Source organism: Salminus brasiliensis, chromosome 4 (assembly GCF_030463535.1).
Source record: "Salminus brasiliensis chromosome 4, fSalBra1.hap2, whole genome shotgun sequence".
Taxonomy (NCBI): Eukaryota; Metazoa; Chordata; class Actinopteri; order Characiformes; family Bryconidae; genus Salminus; species Salminus brasiliensis.
In genome coordinates, this window is record NC_132881.1 from 30822700 (window position 1) to 30840510 (window position 17811).

General features: G+C 38.4%; 1 protein-coding gene across 3 annotated transcripts in view; it reads right to left on the minus strand.

Moving 5' to 3' along the window:
* prkg1a (protein kinase cGMP-dependent 1a) overlaps window positions 1-17811 on the minus strand; it is a 63053-nt gene that overhangs the window by 12018 nt on the left and 33224 nt on the right. For all 3 annotated transcript variants that reach the window (XM_072677973.1, XM_072677972.1, XM_072677974.1), the window contains exons 4-8: window positions 7978-8083; window positions 6388-6451; window positions 2858-2935; window positions 2434-2528; window positions 99-164 (exon numbers count right to left, since the gene is read on the minus strand). In XM_072677973.1, coding sequence (XP_072534074.1) covers window positions 99-164; window positions 2434-2528; window positions 2858-2935; window positions 6388-6451; window positions 7978-8083 — 409 coding nt within the window. The remainder of the gene's footprint in view (window positions 1-98; window positions 165-2433; window positions 2529-2857; window positions 2936-6387; window positions 6452-7977; window positions 8084-17811) is intronic.

A 17811-nucleotide genomic window follows, 5' to 3' on the forward strand; every position in this document is an offset into this window, starting at 1 on the left:
CTAAAATGATCCTCCAAATTATATTATATTATATTTGATTGTTTTTTTCACAAACATATTATAGTTATAGGGAATAACTGACATAGAGATTTACTCACTCTCTGTCAATAACAAGGCAGGTAACGGTTTCTGCAGCAATGACATTTGCCGTCCTGATATCCTCCCTGTGTGAAAACAATGACATAAAAGTGCATCCATTCATTACACAGGATCAATATCAGCCTCAACAACCAGAGTATCTACTTATAGCTTCAAGTCATCAATGCAATGAGGATCTACATTTAACAGATAATAAGCATAGGTATTAGTTTACCAATAAATAAATTCATTAGCGTTTAGTATGTTGTAAGATATATTAAGCAGAAAATGTTACAACATGAATAAAAAAACTGTAAACATCTCTAAAGCAATTGTTGGTATATTTCAATCATTACTCTGAGTCTCTCTGTGTGCCATCATTGACCTCCTCTGCCTCGCTGAATTCTGAGGAGTCGCCCCAATCGCACGAGTCAGAGTCCGAGTCCGAGTCCCAATCCACAGAGTTCATCACTTTTAGTGGCCGCGCTCACACAATAAAAAGGCCCTGATTAAGGCCCCTATTAACAGTCTCTTTAGTTCTATCAGCGTAATCTACAGATATGTACTCCCACATTTATCCTTCTTCCACTTCACATACAAAATCTCACTACCAACTCAGCAAGATCTATCCAGTCCTTTACGATCCTCACGCTGTCTGACCCTCTGTCTAACCAGAAAGAAGACTAGACGGGACAGTAGCACACATGCACATACTGTCCATGACTGATCACAGTATCTTATGCTTGGACAGGGGTGAGAATTCTTCACTACACAGCACCAAATCCCCCACAACACAAATATACAAACACCCCCCCCGAGAGAAGGTCACAGCTGCTCCACACTGTAACAGAGGAGAGGGGAGAAGAAAGAGGAGAAAACAGGAGAGGAGAGGAGAGGAGGGGACAGGAAAGGAGAGGATGGGAGAAGAGGGGACAGTAGAGTAGAGGACAGGCGAGAAGAGGATAGGAAAGTAGAAGGTGAGAGAGGGGAAGAGAGGACAGGAAAGAAGATGATAAAAGCGAAAGCAAAGGAAAGGACAGAAGAGGTTGGAAAAAGAGACGAGAAGAAAGGAGAGGAGAGGATGGCAGAGGGGATGAAAGGTAGGAAGAGGAAAGGAGAAGAGAGAAGAGGACAGGAGAGGAGAGGACGGGAGAAGAGAGGAGAAAAGAGGACAAAAAAGAGGAGAGCAAAGATTTTGGCTCTACCTTAAAGTGTCATCATGGAGCCAAACAGTGTGAGTGTGGGCTTGTTGTGATGAGGGTCATTATGGTCTGAGTGTGCTATAAGTGGCTTTGTAAGAGGCATTAAGTGGACAGCATGCTCTCCTGAATGAGACCTGCACTGTATCATCATGGCCTATCTGAAACAGTAACACCTGCTCTCTGAATAGTGGCCCTCTGTGCCAAATATGTGTCCCTGTTCCAATCTCTGTCACGAGCGTACACACAAACACACACACACTCTGTGACACACACATGCCATTTAATCCAGCAATCAAGAGCTCCTTTCCTCCAACTGAAGTCACAATCCAAAAGGATCGCCTGATCTATAAACACAGTACACTGTTTCACACTGGCACCTCCTCAGATCAGACTACAACCTTCAGCTCGAAACAGTGCCCACAAATTTGGGCTGCAAAACAATATTATATATATATATATATATATATATATATATATATATATATATATATATATATATATATATATATATATATATATATATTAATGCAAGGACAAAGACATTAAACTATTGCAAGATGAATAATGTACAAAGTAATGTCTTAAGATCTTAAACAGGCTTGAATGACCACTGTACCAGATCAAGATGAGATAACTCCCAATTAACCCTATGTGACTAAATGACAGAAATGGAGAGTACCAACTCTAGGACTACAAAAAACAGAGGCCTTAATGTCTCAATTCCAAGACAAATCTCTGCTGAAAAGTTTGAGGAGATCAGATTGAAACATTACTACAAAACACTAGTTTAAAAGACCACAACTACACCAGGACTTTTTTATGTTAATGCAAAACAATAAAGTAGAACCACATGTTGTTTTCACTGCCACGTGAAAAAGAAATAGCGTGCATCTCCATGTGAATGGAGCTCACGCTGTGACCATATGGCCTTCTCATTTAATGTACTTAAAGTCTCAAAAACAGACCCAGCACCTCAGTGGTCTAAATGTGTGTTACATTTAGACACCACTAGATGGCACTAAAGGCCTTTCACAATGAAAGTAAGTGTGTCTTTGTCTCAACTGGCACGCGATTCAACTGACCAACTAAACTGAGTTCAAACCTGAAAACATTTGATTACTTAATTGATCATAAAATCAGAGGGTAATCTTACCCTTGCAAGGCTTTCTCACCAAACCAGTCACCCTTCCCCAAAGAGCGCAGGTACACAGTCTCCTGACTGGGAGAGTCTTCTCGGGTCACTGTCACCTGAGAGAGAGGGGCAGGTCAGAAAGGAACCCAGATTAAAATAGTCCTGTCAGTAAGGTCATAGTAAATAAGAGAGGAATCTGACTCTAATAGATAATCACTACTACTTTGAGAAGCTTTGTAAAAACAAGCCATTTACTTTAGCAAGAACTTCATAATACAAATCTTCATAATAAGACCATGCCAGGGTAGTGAATTCACATCAACACAACTTTGTCATCTTGTCAAAAATTGAGTGGGAGTGTTGAACGGGACTGAAATTCATTGGAAGTGTGTAAATGAGGTACACATCATGCATCATGTTTTTCAGTGTAATGACCTGGATTTACCTTTCCTTTACTAATGATGAAGAAAGTGTCTCCCCTTGCTCCCTGTCTGATGATATAATCCCCATCTTCATAATGCGTCTGCATACAAACAGCAGAAACCAGGAGTGGAGGGGACCAAATTAAACAAACATGGAAGAAAAGAAAATAAGGACCAACAATCAATCCAACAAAGACATATTTAATATTTAATTTGACTTAATATTAGAGGTGCAATCGTGAACTGTACACTAAAATGTTTCTGATCCTCCATATTCAGTGTGACTGGTGTGGTTAGTTCTGGTGATTCAGTGCTAATTGACCATGACCATCACTGGGGTTTAGACTAAGTGAAAATTAAACAAGAGGACAATAAAACACGGTGCAGACATAAAGCCTTCTGAAACACTAAACCACAGCTGCCCCTATGACCTGTCACTGGGGCTATAAGCACTGATATCCTGCCATAGGGAAAGAGCACTGTGTCTTTTTTGTCTCGGGCACACAGTGCCCTCTTGCTTTGCTTTGTGCCATGACTGCCCTCCAGACAGATGAAATGAGAGATATACCTGCACAGTGACGGCACAGACGAAACAGTACCCTCAGTCTGACCCAAGTCAACCCTACTGCTCTACCTCTACAGTAGGACACATTTAAAATTCTAAAAAATATACACTGGTGACTGTGTTGCGGTCCACCTAGCAAGCTGAAGGTGTGCTTTTAAAAGACCGTTTGGTCCTTAAATAAAAAATGACATTTGCATGTACTTGCTATTGCAACTGTGAAGCCGCAGAGTGTCTACATAATGCTGCTAGTCCTATTGTACTGCTAATATGTCATTGGTACGCATATTAGTATGTATATTTAGCCATTCCCAAATTATGTAGATACTACATGAAATTATGTACAAATTATGCAAAAGTCTGAAGTTGTAAAAGTGGTTTAATATGCCACAACATAAATAACAGACGGACAAACCTGGACAATAATATGCAGATGCTGAAGAGAGTTCACTGTAGAACCGAGGGGATTTTACTGCCATTCATTTCCTTTCATTCTTAAAGACTAAAATAGACCGCGCCTGGCCTTACAGCTCATTTTTCAACAGCTGCTTTTAGCGGAAGCACTTTCTAATTCAATAAGTTTTACATTGATTGGCTGAGATAGGGAATATGTACCAGAGAGCTTTAAGATTCAGACATGCTACTTAGCAGACAGGCCATTTCACTCTGAGCACTCATGTAACATATGGGTTCAATTAAAAAAAGAAAAAAAATTGTAGGAATAACTGTGAGAGAGGTCATGTCCACCAGTCACCACCACTATTCTCATGGGCATCTTCCAGTAATTACACTCAGAAAACTAACACCAGAGGCCAAAATAGCTCCAGTGTCTGAAAAGTACATTTTTATTCCAGGTCAATTATCAGGCGTAGAGTGTTTCATTCTTTACACAGCCTATTCATGACATTTGTTTCACAATTTAAGTCATACAATTAGTGGGAAAAGGAACAAGGCAAACGGACAGTTACTTCTCTTAGTAAATGAGGCCTATATAGATAGTGAGCAACACCAGAAAACTCTCATACTATATGTTTGGGTATCCAATAGAAGTGTAAATAATATGTTTTGATTTTATATTAGAAAACAGGAATGTGCCTGTTTTACAAGCTTGCTGTTGTGGGTATCATATTGTTTATCAATTCTTTCGACTTCTGACTTTCTTACTGTAGATTAATGCAGCGTTCATTGTTTCTACTTTGTGCATGAAAGCATACATACAGTTAGGTCCATAAGTATTGTGACACAGTGACACATTTTGTTTAGATTTTCTGAACCCACCTCAATCAGGCAAACAAAATGAGGCAAGCTTTGCAAAGCTTGCAACTTTAATCCAACAGGTTTAACAATAATAATGTACTGACCATCTAGGAATTACATTCATTTTTACATTCCCTCAATTTTCACAGACTTAAAACTAGCAGTTACAAATATAATGAGAACATTTTAATACTTGGATATACATCCTATGAACTCAGTGATGTCTGAAGTCTGGAACATCACCAAATACTCAATTTCATCACTTTAGATGCTTTGCCAGGCCTTTGCTGCAGCCTTCTTCAGTGACTGCTTGTTTGTGCTTGTTTCCTTCAGTTTTCTTATCAGTAAGTGAATGGTATGCTGAACTAGATTAAGGGCAAGTATGTAACTTCCCCTTTTAATAAACATTACACTATTTACCATAAGAAGCTCTTTCTGATGATTTCACTATGTGATATTGTATGGCACAATATACATTAGAATTCATCCTGCAATTTCAATCAGCAGGCACATAATCAATAAACACCCATGACCAAGTGCCATTGGTAACCATTCATGCCCATACCATAACAGTGCATCCACCAAGACTGATGACAGGCACTTGACAGATGATGTGGTATGATTTGGATCATGAGCCCTTTCTTTTTCCATACTCCATACTCCAACTTCTGACCTTTTACCTCCCTAATTTTCATGGGATAACAAAGTAACAGGCCACACCTGGCCAACTGCTTTTCAGTTAAGTTTGTAATTACTTCAGAGCATGTGAAAATATAATTACAGATGAAAGCCTGCTATTTTATAATACATTTATTATTAATAAATGAATCAATACATTTGAGTGTCTACTATGTACTATGGATTAGGTACAAAAAAATTACCTATTAATTTCTGGGTATTTTTGTGCATGTAATCTCCTGAGGGAACTGTATGTTGACTTACAGACAATAGTATACCAAAGTGAAATACTGATGGATAGAAAAGCATAAACATACAATCTTGCAAAATGGGCCGTAAGCAATTATTACATTTCAGAACAAGCCCAGAGAGCACTGAGAACCTGACATAATATTTAAATGAGCAGTTTTAATTAGGACTGAAATAGCTAAAACAAAATGGCCTTGAGCTGACAGATGGAGTTGGTCAGATGGTTCAAATGGTTATTTTTGCCTGATGCAACATATCAAAAAGATGGCCACTTTGGATGGTAAAATGTCTGGTTATGGCAGCATAAATCAACATAGTTTTGCATGATAAGCATCGTGTCTTCATAAGAGCATTCTTTATGCAAAAAAGACTTTTATTTTAATCAACACTTTCTGTGAATGCAAGCTTCGCTTTAACAAAGACACTCAAATTAATTCATTGTCTGCTACCGCCAGCACAACAGACTTTGGCTGCTGCATTTTAAGAATGAATGTTTGAAAGACTAATGAAACAATTAAAGAATAATTATTTAAAGTTGAGAAATAAGTACATGGAGAAAAAAAGAAAATAAGTACTTTTAAAAGTGTGTTCAAACTTAAAATGAGAAAAGGTGCACAACTTGAGATAGATATTCTTAAAAGAACACACTTGAGCGTGTAAGGCATTGTTAAGAAATGCATTTTGTAGTGCACTGTTTAAGGACAAAGACCGCCATGAATGCCAACAGTGGCCTGTAATATAACTCTTAATTTAATACCAGTTGTGTTTTCTAAAGGATTAGCTAGAGTGGCAATTACGAATGTTTACCTCCTCAAGGACATCTGCCAGCTTGCTTAGTATTTCTTCTGGAAGGCCATGGAATGTTGGAACACTGCAGGAGAGAGGATTTACAAAATTAAATCAGTCAGAAAGCAAAGCTTTATTAGGGTATTAGCTTTGGCTGAACTGCACAGTAACTTTTAAGGATATCTTAGTCTTGATAAACATCAGGAGTATAAAAAAATAAGCAGTATAAATAGAATAAACATCTGTAATCATCCTTTATACCTTAGTATATTTACTACTAATGCATAGGCAATTAGGCAGTAGTAAGAGAAATTAAAAAAGAACAACTGGTGGTATTTGCTGGTAATACATATATATATATACTGATTGATTGTAGATTTAATTGATCGATTGATCAACATATAAAATAAAGAAATCCATCAATAATATATATATATATATATATATATATATATATATATATATATTTATTATTATTATTATTATTATTATTATTATATATAATTATTATATATAATTATCTGTCTGATGCATTGGCCCTACTATTTTATCTACAGTTATTTTATGCTGAGTCAGCTAAGTGCTTGACCGTAAATAGACTGATCACTTTTCTTCCAGAATGAAAAAAAGATAGCAGATGCTTTTCTCCTAAACTAAATCAAATTAGCACAAAAGGTCTAAACAGAACTTCCCATATGTTAAATACAACAGAGAAATAAACAGCTGTGACAGCTCTCAGGCTCCACCACCTGCTGCCTGTGTTTTCGCAGCTGAAATTAACCACTGAAGCAGGACACCAGGTGGGTTTTCCCAATTAGAACTGTAATTCACTATACTCTATACTAATGACTCACAAAGAATCCACAGCGAGTCTATAGTAAATCGGCCTCTGTCCTCGCAGGTCTGCACATGCTAACACATGCCTACTAACCCTATTGCCATCCATGTTTCATCGAAAGATTACGTTATATGATTCCCAGATTACATTTAATTAACAGTTGAGCTATCAGTCACTTTAATGTGGCTGTAGGAAGAAAAGGAATGTTGATACAAATAATACTGTTTCCCCATTATCTTTACTTTACCATTAGCATGGGAAGAGGAGATTAAGAGCTAGTGAGACAAAGCCAGACATAAAAAGAGGCAGGGTGCATAAAGGCTTTGTGCCAGTAGAGCAAGGAACTCTTCTATTATGCAGCCATATTTTGATGAAGATTTCTTTCATGTAGCGTTTCGCCTATGAGCCCAAGCCTGCAGAATTCTGTCTTTAATATGTAAAATATGCTCCACGTTCTCTTTTCACTGTGCTATTATGCAAATGGCGACGTCAGATGATGAAAAGAGAGAAAGAAAAAGAGAAAGAGGGAAGGAGGTGCTTTCTGGTGGATGCAGGGAAGACTCCTCATAGATATGCAGGACTGGCAAGACAGCTGCAGAACCAAACAAGCAAACACACACACAAAAAACACACACACACACACACACACACACACACACACACACACTAACAAACAAGACAGACTCCACTATAAGACTTGCAGATCTGCTCACACACTTAGACTCTGTAGGATGTTCACACAGACACACACAACAGAAGATAAAGTTCCTAACCTTTTCAGAAACTCCATGTACTCTGCATGCTTGATCAGTCCGGTTCTCATCATGATGGTCTGAAAGCACTGCCTGTCGATGGCCCATAACTTCACATTGGTTAGAGCTGGAGAAGAGTTGAGAAAAGCAGAAGCTCTGACCACAGATGTGGATTTATTCGGCATTGTTTGCTACAAAATGATTATCAATTAATGTCAGGATAATTCAGTATTGAGGTCACAGAATAAATCCTTCATACAGTAGCTTACAGTGCATTCATTACTGCATGATTATGGAAAATGGATGCATCTGTTGATGAAAGTAAAAAAAAAAAAAAAAAAAAAAAAAGAAACTATTGGTTGATGAAATGACAAAAATAGCACACGGTTCAAACAAAAGCCTGAGTTGTGACAGTGAGAATTATTAGAGCCAGGGACAGTGTGCTAATAAACAAACACTCCAGAGATGAGCAGATAGCGGGAAATGTCACATCTGAATGCAGGATCCTGTCATGTCATTCATTTCATTTGTGAACTATTCATGGCTGAGGGAAATGTTCATTTCACTTGTAAATGATCCATTATATGTGATGATCAACTCTCAGAGGGGCACAGAGCTTCATTTCTAAATGAGGATTTGCCTAAATTAAATCCATTCGAAATGTCTTAACACTAGGACTCTAAGAACAAACAACCCCTACAATATGACCTCAGTAGGCTACAGTGACACACAACGGTTTAAGAACACACTCTGGTCAAAATCTCTATTACTATGAATAGCTAAGCCATGAAGGCCTGAAAAAAAACAAGTTCAAGATGACATTATTTTAACATTTTAAGCAATGAGGGAGTTGGTTTGCCTTTAGCAATCCTACAAGCAGTTCTGTCTGAAAGTTGTTCTAGGTCTCCCAGACCTCAATTTGACATATCTACCTGAAGACGTGTAGCTATCTTCTCATAGCCTTCTCCTGCTTTGTGGGCATTATTTTTTTTTAATGTTCAGAGTGCTAAACACCTGCTTAGAGCAGCTCATGTCTGCTGACTGTTAGCGTAAATAAGCCGTAGCCCTAATAAAATTATCAATATACCTGTACCAAAATACTGTAGGAGTAATTGTATAACACACCAAGACAGGCTGATAGCACAGCTAAAATACATATGTAATTAGACAGCGGCAGTTTTACTTGTTACTTATAAAACAATAACTGCGATATTAAAGGGTCAGAACATACGCATCACAAGGGCATCTGCACTGGGTGAGTTGGGTGAATCATATCGGGGGCAATGAGTAATAGGACAAACTGTGATAACCACTGTCCAGCTGTGTACAAACTGTGCTGTGTGTTTACTCTAGAGAACACAGAGCAAGGCTCAGACAGCAGAATACAGACAGCTAGTGACTAAAAACACACAGAGGTGGGCTCAGTCTGAAAGTCAGAATGAATGCAGAGAGCCTCCCTATATCCTGTCATTGAACGTTTCTGGCTTATACGTTTAAAACATTTTAATGTCAGCAAACCACATATTTTGGCCTCAGGCTCTTTAAGGGGTTGTTCTAGCAATTCTAGAACACAAACTAGAGTACTGTAAAAACACAGGTTTGTTTACTCCATTAATGCAAACTTAACTATCTTCTGCTATTTCATGATAACATTGTTATATCAAGGAAAATATAATGATATAAATTATTATCAGTACTGCCTCGCACTGGTAAGCAGCTAAACATAATATAAAAAATTGAGGACAGCAGACATAACCCAACAGAAAAATCCCAGAGTGAACACTGCGAAAATGTGATTTTTGGCGACAAGGGATCCAGCGAGATGAGGTTTAAATGAAGCTCTAGAAGAGTCTGTGATAAAAGGGAAGAATAAACAAGCTATCAAAACCAACTGCACTCCTCTCAGGCCCAGTGCACATTAGTTATTCATCAGGCTGCTCTGGCTGTGATTATTTTTATCATTAAGTACGCGCACACACACACACACACACACACACACACACACAAAATCACACAACTTTGCAAAAGCACATGCATCAAGGTGACAAAAAGGCAACACTTCAAAATACTGAGCTGTTTATGAATAAACAAGTGGTGCAGGTCAGATACAGAGATCTGCACTCTTGAGACCAGCACAAACATCAACTCTGCTTTCCTTCACTGCAAGGTAGTGAAGGGGCTTCCGTACATGCAATATAGTAGCATGTACTGTAAGCACTTGTAAACACACACATACACACTCAGTATAACCATAACAGATCACTCAGCCATGCCTCACAGTCTATGATTTACACTACAAGTTTTTTGTTTCCTGATTGCATCTGCATATTTACTGAATAAATAAACAGTGGCTGAAGTTCATATGTTTCTGCATTATGTGCACCATATGTCCAAATGATTTTGGAAACACTTTCTAATGAGTGCATTTAACTACTTTAGGTTGCTTGCTCACACAGATGTGCAAATGCACACACACAGCTTGTCTAGTCCCTGTAAAGTACTGAAAATAGCACTGCAAATAAAATAGGACTCTCTCTTGATCAGATAAACATAAAGGTAGAACAAATTATTAAGTAAAAATCCCCCAAAACCTTGCATTAAAAGGGAAACATATGGTGCTACACCAAATGGAACAAAACGACATTGCAATGTTTTTAATAGTCAAATTTAAAAAATAGTCAAATTTTAAATACTGAAAATACTGCAAATCAATGATCCAACAAGTCCTTATATTAATAATGGACTCTTTGTATGGAAATTTGGAGTAAAATATGCTATTAAGCAGACACAACCTGCAGTATGTCAAGGAAAATGACAACAGTGTGAATTTTCCATTTGTATAAAAGCAAGCATGATGTGCATTATTTAATTTGCTTTACGTGACACTGCATGTCCTGCAATGTGGCTATTGTGCATGTCCACAGTGCGATGACGATGCTGAAATAATATATTGTCCAGCCGTAGCGGACACACCTTCTAATGAATGCATTCAGCTACTCTTTACACACATTGCAAATGCACATTCAACCACCTCATCTAGTCTCTGGAGAAGTACTGCTAATAGAATAAGACTCTCTGGAGCAGATAAACAGGTACCTATTTCCCCTGTGCCTAATGCCAGGTGTGGGTTAGAGGGGTATAAAGCCTCTCAGCACTGAGCTATGGAGCAGTGGAACTGTGTTCTCTGGTATGATGGCACTTCATACCATATTTTTGGGATGAAGTGGGAAATTGGAGATGAGGTGGGGTGGTGATCTTCCAACAGCCTGATTTCACTGATGCTCTCGTTGCTGAAGCCTTAAAGCAATGTCAGATGTCATTTCTACATTCATTTGAGTGACTGCAATGGTAAATAAAGACTTTACTAGTCAGGACAGTGTACAGAGCATTAATCTACAGTACACTGAATTCAGGCAGTCGAAGCTGCATGACTAAATAACCAGAAACCTAGTGACCCATTTCTTTTTTATTTCTCATGCCCAGCTGGGGACAAACACTACTGCTGTAATGTGTCTTGCTATGGCCATTCACTCTTACACTTGCATCTAATCTAACAATAGTGGGCATGTGTTTCTCACTTCATAAACGATGTTCATGATCAAGCTTTTCTATATGTAATGGTCAAGGCAGCAAAACCACCAGAACACTGATAAATGTACATTTAATTTAATCAAAAAAGCATGCTCACATGCTGTGTTCTTGTAGGGCTTGGCAAATAGTTGAAAATTAATTGAAACTGACATTCAGAAACTGAATGAAACATTTTCATATGACATCATATGTGATATCATAAGCAGCTTAAGCAGCTTGTACCAAAGCAAAATGTCCATCATTGATTAATATATTGTTCATTAATTGTAATTAAGCTAAAATGTTCAAATAATTGCGATATTGTTCAGCACTATGTTCTTGGTATGTATACTGCAGGTCTTTTGAACTGGGATTATAGTTTTTAGTCTACTTTGAAAATATTATTTTGGGATCTAATGTACGGCTTGCAAGATTTCAAAGATTTTTTTCATCAGAAGAAATGCAGCCATGTTGCCACGCTGACGCCAGTGTCTTACAGCGTGATCCAAAACCTCTCAGAACACATTAATAAAAAACCTACACCCACCCTCTCCCCACCGTGTGCCTCATTACTAGTGCTGTGAAGCTGCTTGTGGTGAGGAAAATGAGCTGGCTCTATTACTGAGTAAATACTGAGAAAGCTGATCTGGACTAGTGAAATCAAATGATCCTGAAAATGACCATTTCAGTGTTCACCAAAACAGAAGACGGAACAAACATCAGAACATTAAATGGAGTCATTTAACTATTACACTGCACACAACAACAATGAGTTTTCAAACCCACTTCTCATATCTGTATCTATAAGTACTAGGGGTGTAAACAAACACAATAGTCACGGTTCCTTTTGCACCGTGGTCTGGACCTCACGGTTCGGTGGGAGAAAGAAAAAATATATATCCCATTTCATTTAATTTTTAAAGAGTTGTACAAGTTACAGTTTGCTTCATCTAATGCCACATAGTCCCCCCAAGGTACCTGCTACAGCCTGTAGTGCATTAATTAAGTAGTAAAACTTTAGCATTAACAATGTGTTTCCACACACACACACACACACACACACACACACACACAAAAAGCAGAATGTCACTGAAATATTTGTTTATTTTCAGTTGTAAAACAGAACAGTGAGAGACTACAGACAATGAAGTCACTCACTCGATAGTGAGACAGAGGTGGACCGGAAGAAACAACAGTTACCATAGCAATACTCCTAACTACTACAGTTCCCACAATACAATGCAAATCCAATGAATTATAGACTTAAGGTATCTAATAAGCACCCTGCTGAAAAATCCAGACCAGGGAAATCAATAGTCAACGCGGTTAAAAAGCTGGTCATACTCATGGATCCATGTGGTCATGTTAGTCAACCAAGTCATACTGGTTATGCTGGTCAACTAGCATGGTCATGATGGTCAACTAGCTAGGTCACAGTGGTCACCTAACTTGGTCAGGCTGCTCATGCTTGTAGGCTAGCTAAACAATCAAATTCCATCAACCTACCCCATGTCTGTCAAGAGCTAAACTGGTCAACCAGCTTACTTCAACTTTAAGGGCAGTGTTTTCATGGCTCAGTGGAATTAACAAACAGTGTGACTCATTCATTTTAAGAAAGGGCGTTGAATTTTAGGCTCTGATGTTGCTAGACAGACATCACCACAGTGAGCATTCTGAAATGCTGCTTTGGTGCAGCAGACAATCATTTCTAATCCAATATGAACATAACTGCATGGCCAGTGGCTTTTCACAAACATTACAGTAATATTGCAATTGGATTGACATCTCTTTCTTTTTTCTAGCATTTTTTGGAAACCTGACAGGGAGCTAGCCATGTATTTGTGAACCACCTGCACCCTGCCAACCCCCCTTCTCTTTATCTTTCTCTTTCTCTGGCTCTGGTTCTCTCCTTTGCTACCCTCTCTCAATAGCTGTAGCTGTGATAGCTATAATGGGGCTGAAGTACAAAGCAGACTAATTACTCTGTGGCCTGCAGAGTGAGATGAGCCTGCGCAAAGTTTAATCCTTTATCCCTAACCCATTAAGAGCTACTGTCTTAATGTTGGAAAAAGCACCAAGGCTGTTGCTGGCTTTAGCTCCATGTAAGAAATGTTTGTGAGAACAGGCTTCAGAGAGTGAATATAGAGAGCAATGCACATTTATATTGTTATCCCATTCATATTCTTCTTCTTCTTCATAGTTTTACAGCAACCACTTGAAAACACCCTAGCAACCACCATAGACACTATAGCATCCACCTGGGATACTATAGCAACTGCCTTGCAACCACCTAGGAACACTAGCAACCACTAAGCAACAACATACCAACCATAGCAACCTCTTGGAATACCACAGCAACCATAGCAACAATTAGATATTTCAAACCCAGCTCCCAGTTGCTTGTCTTGACTTCTCTGGCCTGGAGTTTTCAGCAGGGTATTTATTAGGGATGCCATCAAATATATTTTATTTCAGGCAATCAGAAACAAAGCCAGAAACAAAATTGGACTTCAAGATAGGAAATAAAAACTTCATTAAGATCAGTTTAAAAACATTATTGCGTTGGTTGGTGCTGAGTGACTTTATCAAAGCCCATCTACACATATTGATCTGGTAGCTGTCTAGTCTCTCTTATCTGAGAGAGAGATGAGAGATAGGAGAGTGAGAGGGAGAGAGAGAGAGAGAGATAGAGATAGAGAGAGAGAGAGAGAGAGAGAGAGAGAGAAAAGAAGTAGTAAAAAAAAAACATCATGGAAAATTGTGACAATGAAACAGCCGGTGTGGAGACACATAAGCACTCACTCTCTCTCCCGCACCAGCACTCTGCTGTGCGCTGAAGAACACAATGAGCTCCAGTCCACAGATCCATATTAACAGCCAGCCTCTCAGCAGAGCATCCACACACCCACACATTCCGTCTACATGTGATACAAGCCAGAAGATACGCTAATAGTGAGAACCACTGTCCACAGCAATGAAACTAACACTTTACCACCTTTTCCACAAGACATCCACCTACACTGCCCACATGCAGCATATTGAAATGAAAAACAGCTCTGAGCATGGACATTAAGTCTCTCCCTTACTGCAGGAGTGCCACGCCAAAAGCTAGCTACCTTCTGACCACACGTTTGAAACCAATGTCCAAAATAAATTTCTCTACTCTCTCACTGTAATAAATTTTGGAACTGGATAGTTTAATGGTGCCAAAAAAATCACTAGTAAAGATTATATAGAGATGTCATATAGTTCAATATCAAATTTCAATACCTAAGTAGTCTTTCTATCAAGCAATTTCTATCTGATCAAGATTGAGTATCCTTTAATTTTTTTGAAAAAAGAAAAAAAGATTATTTGTTATGTGAACCCAAAAAATCAAGGCAACATGATACATCAGAAGCTTTTGACATTCTCATGAAACATTGTGGTATCATGATGCAAAAATGTGTATCAGGGTGAACAGACATTCTGTTAAATATAATATCTAATGCATATTTGTATTGTTTGAACCCACAGTTTGCAAAAAACCTTCCACCAGTCAATAGCTCCACCATTCCATGGCATTCATGCCCTGTGCCACACTCCTCCTGCGTCCCAGCAGGGTCTCATTCGTACTCTCATTATTAGATTAAGCAAGAAGCTGGATTCAGGCATCATGTTTCATAATTTTGTTCAAAATATTGTTCAAAATATTGTAAGAATCAAATCTAACATAATATTGTGAAGCAATGTTTTTGCGAACTGTTATAATAGTGCATTTTTTATAGTGCAGTTTTTATATAGTGAAGATTTTATATAGTGAAGTTTTAGGCACCTAAGTAACAAGAAAAGCTAGTTTGAAGAACAAAGCTTGGTTCCAGATTCATTCTGGATGCCCCCAGCCAGAGCATGGATTTGTTCAATTCCATCACAAGCTTAATTGATTTAACATCATCTTTACCATAATTTTTTATCAGATTTACCAAAGCATGTATTGGATGATGACTATAAATAATACTGGACTCCCACAATGAATGTGCTGTAAAACGTTTTAAATAAATGTAAAAAACATTTTCTAATTTATATATTTTTTTATTAAAACAATTCAGGAATCCGTTATGAAGTATTGTACTGGTATTTGTATCTGATATATAAAAAAAAGAATGATATCCAAAGAGATCTCTGAGACCAACATCTCTGAACTTGTATTTTATATGTGTGTTCTATCTTGAAAATATCTAGAAAATATTCTGGAAAATATCTGGAAAATATATTTGCATTAATTCTGTCATGCTTTGCTATGCTATTTTAATTCTGAATTCAGTGTAATAAACAAGGTTTGTCTGTGGTTCTTCTGATCGCTTTAGATCTTTTACTTTATATATTCCACATATAGTAAACTAGATGATCATGAAGACAGTAAAGACATCATGAAGGAATGTTTCTTTAAACTATTGCAGTATTTATTTCAAAATCCACAAGTGTTTTACAAATATTACACATACCTACCATGTGACTATTGTGCATGTCCACAGTGTGATGACAATGCTGAAATAATATATTGTGCAGCTCTAGCGGACACCCCTTCTAATCAATGCATTCAACTACTTTTTGCACACATTGCAAATGCACATACAACCAGCTTGTCTAGTTCTTGTCTAGTGGAGAAGTACTGCCAATAGACTAAGACTCTCTGGAGCAGATAAACAGGTACCTATTGGCAGAGGGGTATAAATCCTCCCAGCATTGATCTGTGGAGCAGTGGAACTGTGTTCTCTGGTATGATGGCGCTCCATCTAATACTTTTGGGATAAGCTGCGGAATTGGGGAATAGGTGGGGTGGTGATCATCATCATGACCATCCTAACACACACATTGCTGAATGCAATCAAATCACAGCAATGTTCCAATCTTCCATGCACAGTTATTCCAACAAAATCAGGATAAACGCGTGTTTAATACCCGTGATTTTGAAAGAAACATTGAATGAGCAGGTGTCCCAATACTTTTGTCTGTATGTCGTATTAACAGCAGAAATCGAGAAGCTCTGTTGTTTTTGTGTCTCAGTGAGAATATGTTCAATTACTTTCTTGTCAGCCTCTGGTAAACTGCTGTTCATGATACAGTTGGGTACTGAACCTGAATCCCACTGCATACACAGTGCTTTCATGTGACACAGAGAATGAATTAGACTTGCAAAAACAGTGTATAAAACCTACAAGGGGAACCACAATTCTGATCAGAAGCTTCAGGCAAATGAGCTTCATCACTGCATCAGAAATGTGAGAAGCATTACTCATTACGATTCCTTCCAAAGCATTTAGCCTAATAACCAAACATTCATTCCAACAGTGATATTCTAAGGATACTTACAAGTAGCACAGAGATATCAGTGGTGCAGCAAGTGAGGACTCAGCTCCCAGCATGCTCTCTGATTACGCCACTGTTAATGTATTCATGAGGGACAGGAAACGCATCACAGAACCTGCCCTGGCACGATTCACCCTCTTCAATCTCATTATCTTAGTGAACAGATAGACACAGAAATAAAACAATGGATAACAACTACCTTCATCAGTTCATGCGGTAATGTTGCCATCTGCCAGTCAGAGCGGTTTCTCCAAGCTTAATAAATCTCATTAAAAACTCTCATCGAAAATAATGGAGTGGGAAAACACTCTGTCCTGCGGCAATCTGATCAGGCAGAAGGAAGATACAGGATAATGCTTGTGATAGCAGGCAAAGTAACAGCTACACAGCTGTAAAGCATGTCAAAAGCTGCTAGCTCAAATGCCAATGTTGCTTCCAGCAGCAATCCCCCACAACGTGGCTGTTAACTTCACACTGTAACTCTGCCTCATAACAAAAACGTCTGATGAATCATTTCACAGATAACATATTGTGTTAATGGCTCCATTCCTGCTTACTTTTTGGAAGAATTATTTGCAAGGCATTTTTTTATTGGACCTCATGTCAGGTTTTTTTGTAGGCAAACCAGGTCTCCCCCGTAGAGACTTATCAACTGTCAAATTACACACAGTCAGTGTAGAGTACATAAAAGGCTGTGGGTAACTGGGTTAGAGATTTCAGCTGAGACCTGTCCCTCTGGATAACACATGGGGAGGTGGTAAGCTTTTAGGAAGCCCCATGAACTACATTTTAGGGGGAAGAGCGTTCACAGTCTAGGTGGGCATTCAAAAAATACTGTTGCGAGGAACTAACACAGAGACTTCCTGGAGCACATGCGTGAGAGAGAGAAAAAGAGAGAGAGAGAGAGAGGCCAAACCCCCTCCAGCACTAGGACAA